The sequence below is a fragment of the Polyodon spathula genome, chromosome 16 (assembly GCF_017654505.1).
Source record: "Polyodon spathula isolate WHYD16114869_AA chromosome 16, ASM1765450v1, whole genome shotgun sequence".
NCBI classification, from domain to species: domain Eukaryota; kingdom Metazoa; phylum Chordata; class Actinopteri; order Acipenseriformes; family Polyodontidae; genus Polyodon; species Polyodon spathula.
In genome coordinates, this window is record NC_054549.1 from 14,259,696 (window position 1) to 14,270,664 (window position 10,969).

The 10,969-nt window shown below is 39.4% G+C and overlaps 1 protein-coding gene across 1 annotated transcript in view; it reads left to right on the forward strand.

Moving 5' to 3' along the window:
* LOC121328241 (agrin-like) overlaps positions 1–10,969 on the forward strand; it is a 163,784-nt gene that overhangs the window by 146,429 nt on the left and 6,386 nt on the right. The window contains exons 26-33 of the mRNA XM_041272800.1: positions 264–493; positions 1,412–1,546; positions 2,767–2,860; positions 4,157–4,321; positions 4,423–4,534; positions 6,966–7,082; positions 7,359–7,548; positions 7,914–8,001. Of these exons, the coding sequence (XP_041128734.1) occupies positions 264–493; positions 1,412–1,546; positions 2,767–2,860; positions 4,157–4,321; positions 4,423–4,534; positions 6,966–7,082; positions 7,359–7,548; positions 7,914–8,001 (1,131 nt within the window). The remainder of the gene's footprint in view (positions 1–263; positions 494–1,411; positions 1,547–2,766; positions 2,861–4,156; positions 4,322–4,422; positions 4,535–6,965; positions 7,083–7,358; positions 7,549–7,913; positions 8,002–10,969) is intronic.

A 10,969-nucleotide genomic window follows, 5' to 3' on the forward strand; every position in this document is an offset into this window, starting at 1 on the left:
GAGCCTGCCTGGGTTGTTCATTTTTTATTGAGACAGGTTGCACAGCACGTTTCCAGACTTCATTAGCACAGCGTGTTTTATTAAATTGGCTAATTAGGTGCTTGTAAACAGTGTTTTTTTTTTTCTTTTTAATTGAAAATGTTTAAATGCGCTTGTGTATTAAAAGCCCCAGGGCTGGTCACTTCATAAATGAACGAATGCACTGCCGATAAATGTGTCATCCCCGCGCAACAGCTAAACCCTTATCTGTTCCGTTCCTGCAGTGTGCAGGAGAGGACTTCAGCTGCTTCAGGCCTTGTGGGCTGCATACGCATGCTGGACGTCAATAACTTGGTCTACAAGCTCCAGGAGAAAGAGGGAGATGTGTTGTATGGCACTGGGGTCGGAGAGTGTGGCAACAACCCTTGCCACCCCAACCCTTGTAAGAACGGAGCTCTCTGCCAGGTGAAGGAGGCAGAGATGTTCCATTGCCAGTGCATCAACGGCTTCTCGGGTACGTTGACGACCGAATAAAGTTGCACCGACTCCTTGGAGGATCACCCTGTGAAATGAAGTGACCCAGAAAATGGAAATATTCTGCATAAAATGGTTACTATTCAAATGTACCTCATGCTATGTTGTACAATAAAATAGACAATATTCCGCATTGTAGGAAAATGCGTATAATTGCCACACGCGTGCAGTTAGTGGAGCATAAAAGATTATTTAAATTATTTTCTAATATTTCAGTGACCAAGGCTAACAAACCGTCAGAGGCAATTTTTCTGTCTGTATGCCAGCATGATAAGCATTCTTTCTTGTAATTGCCTGACACCTTAAGAAGCAGTTTTATTTCAGTAGGCTCAGTAAAATATCATTACGATCGCCTAAACGTGTTCTAGTTTTCTAAAGCTGAAGGTGCTCAGGACACCATGGCATTTACAGCTCTTCAGTGTTCAGCTGACTTGACACTACATTTGGTGGGGAAAAATGATCTAACAAGCATTGAAAGAAAGAAAGAAAGAAAGAAAGAAAGATAAAGTCTTACAAAGGAGGAAATACATGTGAAGAGCATTAGTGAATTCACCCGGAATTGTAAGTCGCTTGTGCCAATCGTATTCTTAGATGAAGTTAGCTCTCTGTTGAGAATAACATCATGAGGAAATTAATCTAAAAAGCCTTAACGTCTTACAAGCGTGACACACTGTAGTATCAGTCTCATTCTGAAACATGTCTGAACTTTCAGTAGAAGTGTTTCTGCATTTTAGGGTGTTTTTATAGTTATGGATGGTTATAACAGAAAGAAGGGTCAAATTGGGTGTGTTTTATTAAGTAATTAAGTTTATAATCACCCATTATATCTGTTCTACCATTTTTTGTTTTCTTTGTTATTTTTTTTACTAATTCTTTAATGGTTTCCCTTTAATTTCAGGCCCTACCTGTGCTGACGAGCATAACCCATGTGACCCCAACAAGTGCCACTCTTCAGCCACTTGCCTGGTGCTGCCGGAGGGCGGGTACAAGTGTGAGTGCCCAATGGGACGAGAGGGAAAGCATTGTGAAAAAGGTAGGGTCCAATCACAAGCGTAGTTTAGCCAACCGGACTCTGTCAAAACAAATTTCAACAAGAATAATACATTAGGTAAAATACCTGTGATATTCCATTCTCAAAACAAGTTGCCCCTTAACATCACCTTCAGATTAGATGTTGCCACGTCAGATTAGAACACAAAGTAAACATAATCCATTTAGAATCCTATACTGTTAAATGGAGCTTGTACCGTGGAGCTGCTTCTAAAGTCTTGCTTGCATCAGGGAGAGGAAAATGGAATGGAATAATTGTTTGGAACATGGAACAGCCTTGGGTTAGCAGTGAATGGAGTTTATTTTCTGTTTTATATCATTTTTAATTAAGCTTTTAGCGGTTTTATGCTACTGCTGTCCACCTTCGTGTATCTTCTTCAGACAGGTTTTTGAATCTCAGAATTTTAAGAAGACCATTGCAGATATTGAACTTTGTTACATTTTGAACTTTTCATTAGTCTGGATTTGGTTTGCATTTTTAATGGCTCTGGTTACAAAGCTGAGAGAAGCAAGACAGCCAGATGGATAAGCAGAAAAGCATTTCAGAAGAATGCTGGAATGCTGGAAACTGAATATAGAAAACTGTTTGAAGTAAAAAAAATATATATAGTTTAACAAGGTCTGCAAAAGAGCAGGTGGATACATTTTAGGGTGGGGGCATTAAGATCCACTATTGTTTAGATCATTAAAATAGACCTATATGTACTATTAATTCTCTATGACAGTTTTTCAAAGGGATGTAAATAAGACTCCCATTTCATAGTAGTTTGATCCATTCCCAGTTTTACTGTGTTTAAAAGATACACCAGAGCTTGTTACATGTTCCCTGGCTAATCAGGCTTGTTTTACATGGAATAGAAACTAAACATCAGTGATTGATTTTAAAACCGTGAGGCAAAAAAAACAACAGAGTGATCAATGTCATCAAGTATCCACAGGAAACTTGCATGATACATTCTTTTTGTTAAGTATCTGAATCCAATGCACTCTGAGAGGCTGTATCAGTGCGGGCCATTGTGAGCTTCAATAGACAGTGAGCTAAGATGCTATGTAAAGACTATTCATCCCTGCACAGTTGCTAAATCAATGGTTTCTCTAAGTGGTCTGTTGCCCTTCCCCAGGGCTGGGGCCATGTCAGAATAACTCGATCCACATTAACATCTTTCAGTAAAATGAAAACGTCTTTCTTTTTTTTGTCATTAGAAATGCATGACCAGACCAAGGCTTTCATCCCAGAGTTCAAAGGGGATTCTTACATGGAGTTGAATGGATTGCACACCTTTGGGATTGATCTGATGTGAGTGCTGGAGTCCTTGTGTCTTATTACTGTTGATTGTTGGTCTGTGTTGGACGTTTTCACCGTTTGTTGCGTTTCAACCTGAAATCTTCATGAATTTAAATGGGATTTTTTTCCCTTTGATTTACACAACCTACTTAACACTTTCAATGTGTGAAAAAATAAAAACCTGAAAAGTCTTCATTAGATAAGCATACACCCCCTTTGCTATGACACTCCTAAATAAGCACAGGTGCAACCAATTGCCTTCAGAATTCAGTCCGTCTGTGTGCAATAAAAGTGGTTCACATGATTTCAGATTAAATACACCTGTCTCTGTAAGGTCCCACAGTTCTGCAGTTCAGTCAAAGATACTGCCATGAAGACCAAGAAGCTTTCAAAACAACTCCAGTATAAAGTTGTGAAAGGCACAGATCAGGGGAGGGGTATAAAATGATTTCAATGCATATCCCTTGGAGCACAGTCATGTCGATCATTAAGAAGTGGAAGGTAAATGGCACCACCCAGAATCTGCTTAGAGCAGGCTGTCCTCCCAAACTGAGCAGCCAGGTAAGAAGGGCATTGGTCAGAGAAGCCACCAAGAGGCCAATGACAACTCTGAAATACCTACAGCGTTCCATGGCTGAGATGGGAGAAACTGTCCATGTGTCAACAATAGCTGAGGTAATCCACAAATCTGGCCTGTATGGAAGAGTGGCAAGAAGGAAGCCATTTCTGAAAATGTAAAATCCCACTTGGATTTTGCAAAAAGGCGTGTGGGGGACTCTGAAAATATGTGGCAAAAGATTCTGTAGTCCGATGAAACAAAAATTGAACTATTTGGCCTAAATGCAAAGCGTTATGTCTGGCGCAAACCCAACACAGCACATCACCCTGGTAACACCATCCCTACTGTGAAGCATGGTGGTGGCAGCAGCATGCTATGGGGATGCTTTTCATTGGCAGGGACTGGGAAGCTTGTCATATTTATATATATATATATATATATATATATATATATATATATATATATATATATATCATATCAATATATATATTCTCTATATCACACATGTCACATATCACCAACGATCAAACATTTCTAATATAATTTAATTGTTTGTGATAGATCGTTAGTGTTGCTAGTCACAAACCATTTAACCTATAACTTTATTACTAATTGACTGGAGTGCAGTATTAGTAATTGAATTAGTTTAATAGCATCACAGGTCCTAACTTTCTTTACTGTGTGTGATTTAATGCTGTGTCTGGCCCACTGCTGCAGTTGTAAAGTTCGGCTCTGTTGTGGTATTCTAGGCAAAAGCTGAGCATCACTGTGGTGTTCCTGGCAAAGGATCTCACAGGCCTCATCTTCTACAACGGACAGAAGACAGACGGCAAAGGAGACTTCATCTCGCTGGCACTGAACGACGGTCTGCTGGAGTTCAGATACGACCTGGGGAAAGGCCCTGCAGTGATCAGGTAACGTTTCGGATTGCCTCTGAACCTCTTTGATCAGCTGTTCATCCCCCTGGTCCACAAGCCAATGTTTTATTGTTATTTCTACTGCCGCACACACACAGGACTAAGAACAAGATTCAACTGGACGTCTGGAATGTGGTAACTTTGGAACGAAACGGTCGTAAAGGAGTGATAACTGTGAATAATGGGGAAGCGGAGAGAGGAGAGTCACCGGTAAGGAATTTTCCGATTCTCTTTTTGGATAGAGGACTAGATCGGCCCCCCTATTGCTTCTTGACAAGTGAAATGGGATATATTGGGTTCATTTGTGTATTAAAAAGAAGGAACTCCCATGTTAAATGCATTTTCTATATTATAACATTAAACATGCTTTAGGAAGATCATTTCTATAAACTCTCGCCCACTCAGTGTGCGGTATTGTGTTTGCAAATATTTATTTGATGTGGGTGGTATTTTCTGTTAATCCAGTTAAGTATTCAAGTAACAAAATGTCAGCTTCAGCCACAGGTAAAACAAATTGGTTGATAAAAGCATTCATAACTGGGGGCAGTTAAACTGTTTATTTGCTTGCCATAGTTACAGTTTAAAACAACAACTGAGTAATATTTAAAAGGCCGTTAATCACTTCGAATAGTACTGTAAATTGCTGAAGCAAGCGAGAGTCTGGTACTTAAAACACTAAGCTCTTTTGAGTACAGTTCACTGAAGTAAAATTTGTATCATATTTTTGAAAATGACATCATTCCAAATTGTATGTCTCTTGTTTTAAAAGTGCATTGTAGGTAATGTACAATATATAATTGCATATCACTATGCTCTAAGAATATCATATAATATACCATTTATAATATAAGCACTCCACAGACTAATGCAAACAAGCAATAACTGGTCACTGATTGATCGATATTACGTGTTCGTTCAAAGTATGGTGTTTGTATATTCTCCAGGGAAAGATATTGTCTCTAGGTTTGCATAACTCTTTCTTGATCAACCACTACTCCCCCTGTTGGCTTCCTTGCACATGTTTGCAACAAGGCTTCAATACACAGCTAAGAGCGAAGGCAATTGCAGTAGCTGTTATTTTGAATGCTCTATGTGTCCTGCATGGTGTTGTATCCTTCACACTGTACCCTACTTCTTACTGATGTGCCGTTCTCTCCTGTTCTTTTTTTCTGTCCTTTTCCTCTATTCTGTGCTCCCCTGGATTTAAGAAATCTCGCAAGGTAAAGATAAGTGTCCTGTCACCTCGGCTTTAACAACCATTTCATTTCTCCAGGCCATTGTGTTTTCTCATCCCAGTCCCATTGTATTTCACACACAACAGATTACATCTTTTTTTAATTTTTTTGGTACATTTTCATACAATAGAAGTTGTAACCCTGTTTGGCTTGCACCTCAATTCCAGTGGAGTGAAAACTTTAACGCAAGCGTCGTTTAACTCTTTCCCAGCTGAACTCTGTACAGATCTATCAAAACAGCAGACTACTCTAGTAGTACAGGAAAGCTAACAGTACTCAAAACAGCAAACTGCTCGAATAGTATAGGAAAGATAGCTCTATTTAAAACGGCAGAGCAGTAAACAAATCTAATAGCATGATTACCGTATTCTCAGGAATAGAAGTTCAAGAACAGGACAGATCAAACAAACCAGCATATTTGCCTCTATTTCAAATGATACAGTATTTAAATGTATAGCTTTGCCCATTTTTAATTCGATTTCATGTTCCAGTATAAGAACAAAAAAAGACATTAGTTATCCTAAGGTTGTGCTTCTGTAAAGTACCGAGAGTTACACTTGAAAAACAGGTACAAAGCCAAAGCATCAGTCATTTTCATTTGTATTTTATTGAATTGATTTGCACGGTGCTGCTCATTCATAGTGATGACCATTGGTAACACTCCATTAAGAACCATCGCATTGTTAGCCTGTGTTGAATAGTAGTGTGATCATGTTGTTGATGCTGTGTGTGGGGGGTGTGGGGGGGGGGGGCTGTGATCTTCATCCTTCATACAATACAGGAGACAGCTGAATGCTGGTGCTGGACCAACTCACTTTAGTTGGTTACATAAAACACCAGATGTTCTGCTAATGAAGTGAACAGCACTTTCTTTGCCAATTTACAGTTCTGGCCAGCAATACGTTATCAGGCACGAGATGGAGATCCATTTCGTAACTCTTTAACTATTTTGGCATAGTCTGCTACTGCCCCAGCATTGTGTTTTTGCCAGCTGCAGGATTATTGTGGGTATTCTTACAGGATTGGAATGCAGGTTGGAGAACACAGCTTTAGTTTTAAAAATGTACAAGACAGTTAAGCCAATTGGCAAACCACTCATTACTCCTGTGTTAATAAGCTTACAAAAAAGTCTATCAAACATTAGAAGTATTTGTATGTGTGTGATTTTTTTTTTGTTGTTGCATTAAATACACTTTATAGATGACCAAATGTATCTAATAACACTCACCCCATTACTGCTGTGCAATGGGAGTCACCCAGACCCAGCCTCAGCCTTTAATGTTATGACAAAGATCTCTGGCAGTAACCAGTTTGAGCCACTAGAGGGCAGTAAGGGCTTAGTGAGGTGATAGGGGTCAGTGGCTGTTCTGCCTTGGTGTTCCTCTCATGCTGTGTCGCTGTTCCAGGACCAGCATACCGCTCTCAACCTGAAGCAGTCCCTGTTTGTGGGTGGAGCTCCTGATTTCAGTACACTGGCCCGGGCTGCTTCTGTTAACAATGGATTCACTGGAGCCATTCAAAAGGTGTGTGGAAAGTATCGTTACCTCATATTCTAGATTATAGAATTGATGAGAAATATAGAATGAATTGATAACCATGTGTTTATTATTATTATTATTATTATTATTATTATTAGTATTATTATTATTATTATTATTATATTTAATCAGTGCCATTTGCATTGGGTATTGTGAGTTCAATTCTAAATTCAATTTTGGATTCAAACCTGTAGCACTGTAAAAGCAAAGGCCCAGGATTGGATTATAAAGGGAGGTAACTATTTCTCTCTGTATCCCTAGATTTCACTGATAGGCATTACGGTTCTGAAGAAGGATTATGTCCTGAAAGCCGTGGATGTCTCAGTGTACCGTGCTCACCCCTGCTCTAAGAGCCCCAGTGTGTGTCACAACGGAGGGATCTGCCATCCCAAACTGGACTCCTATGAGTGTGTGTGCCAGCATGGCTTCTCCGGCATGCGCTGTGAGAACGGTAAGGATCCGGCCCCCCAAAAACCCTTCAACCTTCCCCAGTAACTGGCAGCTATCTGAAAGGCCGAGTCCAGTGGCATGCAGTCTGAAATGATACCAGTTGATACATTAATAAAGAAACTCAATCCCCTGTAGAATTGCCTATTACTAATACTAGTACCGGTTCCTTTGAAACTGCTGTAACTGATGTGTACCAGAAATAGCTGATACAAAACCTTGGCCCCTTAATAGCTTGTGTGCAATGACACGTACAATTGGATAGCAAGCGTGTAATTGTCACTGGCCCAGCTTTTGTTACAGCATGCTGTTGCAATTGTATGTCATCTCTGAAACGCGTTAAAGTCGTTTCTCACCTCTCTTTCCTAGCAATCGTGGAGAAGTCAGCAGGAGAGACTGAAGCGATCGCATTCGATGGCCGGACGTTCATAGAATATCACAACGCGGTGACAAAGAGGTAAGCTGGCTTGGCTGAACCCCATCAAAGACAGTTTAAAAAAAAAAACAGATAAATACTCATAAGAACCGTTCAGACAAACTGCATGTGAACAGCTACTGTACACAATGATAAGGGGTGCAGTGAAAGGTACATTCATTCTGTGTTTATTGATTAGTTGTACTCTCCGTGGATGGATTTGACCCATTAAAACGCTATCACTGAAGGAAACACATACTCCATAACATCCCACAGACAAGACCTCTGTAGGCTCCTTGCTTCAGCTGAAAAACAAAATTACACCCCTTTTGTTACAAGAAATGATTAAACTGCCTCCCAGTTGCTTTATAGCTTAAGCTTATGTATAAATAATTAAAACCAGAAGTGCTAGCCAGGAAGCCCGTTATTGTATGTCTTTCAGGGGTTTAAAGCCTACTGTTGTGGGTGGTTTTGGCTTGAAGCAAAAACGCCCTTTTTTTTTTTAAAGTCCAAAACCTACTTTTCTGCTACAGCTTTGTATTAATGTTAACATTTCAGCTGCAGAATGTAGGTTAGCGTAGGTGGTGCTCCACCTGTCAGCCAATTAGAATTGTGTTCCAATGCTGTTTTGTTTTTTTCCCTAATCGAATATCAAGATGTATTTTCTTGGCCAGTGTTACAGGTTATTCTTCTGACAGCACATCAGTGGCAGCTCTGCTTGTGATGTAATGAAACTGTTTTGTTCTGTGCAATCTCCCTCAGGCTGTGTTTTTCTGTCTACCGTGTCTCTTGTTTTCTGTTGTCCTAGCTTAACTTCTTTGCTCTAGCTGGTGTCTGCATCTGTCTCTGTCCCTTGTCTTTTGTCTTACAAGTATCCTTGTTGTCTTCTTTTCTTCAAAGCCAAGTGACCAATGAGATCCCAGAGTAAGTAGTGCCCTGGAGCATTGTGGGTGTTTTGTTTTTAGTTTTAAGAACTCCCTCATTGCTGCTGTTTTGACTTCGTCAAGAGCTAGAACAAGAGAGACCTTATTTTGTTCCGTCAGATGTGTCAATAGGTTACTACCCCTTGCCTGTGTCCATTTCATTATTTAATACAAGACAAGGATCCATAGCTTCAGTAGTGAAGTAGTCACATAAATGATGATGTGTGTTAAAGTACGGCAACACAAAGGAATCAATATACACAGTATCTGTGCTATGGATGTCATGTAGAAAATGGAAATGGAATGGAATAAGTGTCACAGTCTATTCTAAGTCAACCTTCAAATAGCGTGTTCTAAGATTTTCTTTATTTGTAATATTTCTTTATTTGTAATACGTTACAATACATGCGGTCTCCCAAAAGTGCATTAAGTAGCGATTTATTTTAATTTTTTTAGCAATGCTGTTGTATTGCATTAAGTTATGTATTGTGGAATCTGATTTAGGCATTACTTAAGGAATGACTAATACGATTGCATGATTGCATGTAATACAATACATCAGATTAATCGTTCTGCATGGAAGACTCACTCCTAGATTAGAAAATAAAGTTAGCTGTACCTCTTTGCATCAATTAAAATAGTTTTTTTTTTTTTAAAACCATTCTCCTTTGTCAACTATACTGCCCTGTCTTCTTATAAAATTTGTATATTGCTTGATTCAGAAATAAAATAAAATTTGCACTGAGATTCCCAAACAGTGAAATTATAGTTTATTGACTGTATTTTTTTTAGGTGCTGAATTAATTGAAAAAGATACTTAGTCTAGTATAATATTTTTTTTTGTGTGTTTATTTTCAGTTCGTTTAATTGCTTGAGTCTAAACATGGCAAGGCTAATCAAGGATTTGTCTTTCGCTATTAAGGCTAAACCTCAAACAGAACAAGGCTTTGTAAACGTACTGAAACGTGCTTGCTAGCAGGGCTGTTAACATTAGTGTCCCTTCCCTTCCCTTCCCAGGGATGCTTGTGTAGGTTCAGGGGTTGATATTCATGTCACCTAAGAAAGCTGGAATCCCATTATATATTCCATATTGAATGCACCGGGTTGTTCCTCTGCCGCTTATTGCATGCCTCCATTTTCTTTCTGCTTCTAAGTCCTGAATCTCTGGACGATCTTTTGGACCAAAGGTAAGTCCTCGCCATGTCTTTCAGTGGCGTTTTCATTGTGGACAGTCCACTTGAGCCACATGTTGAGAGAGAGAGAGAGAGAGAGAGAGAGAGAGAGAGAGAGAGAGAGAGAGAGAGAGAGAGAGGAGAGAGAGAGAGAGAGAGAGAGAGAGAGAGAGAGAGAGAGAGAGAGAGAGAGAGAGAGAGAGAGAGAGAGAGAGAGAGAGAGAGAGAGGCAATCTTATTACCACTTAGAAATCTGTGGTCTGTGCAGTCTTCATATACTACTATCAATATTATCTGACACATTAAACATCAGCAGTAGGGTGTTTTAAATCTCTAATTCAACACTGTGATCACTCCAGTAAGAAGAGTAAGGGATTTTTGTTTGGCCAAATATTGTACAATCCTCTCCAAACACTGGTGCGAGTTGGCAGAAGCTTCATGTGTGCTGTGCTGTTGCTGTGCTTTCATCTCCCCGTGCCGTGTCCATCCTGTCTCTGTGTCTCGTGTCTGTGTTTTAATGTACTGTAGCTGTGTGGGTGAAGTGTTAACCAAACAGCCCTTCATATTTCTGTGAGCATCGCAGCGTTCTGAAGTAAGCAATCCCCTCTCATCCTGTACCGCTTGGCTAGACTGAATTTAACTGTCTTACCTTAATGCAAGCTGTGGGGAGACATATTGCATCCCATAGATTGTAACCAATATATATTTATATATATATATATATATATATATATATATATTATATATACTATATATATATATATCGTTATGTAATATACTACTACTGTTTACGCCAGTTACCCGTTTTAAGCACAGTACCACGTTTATAAGAGTGAACCTACCATCATAAAGTTATAAATAATTAGCAGCTGTTAGCTACTAACGGTTGCCGTGATATGTAGTGTGGCAGTCATC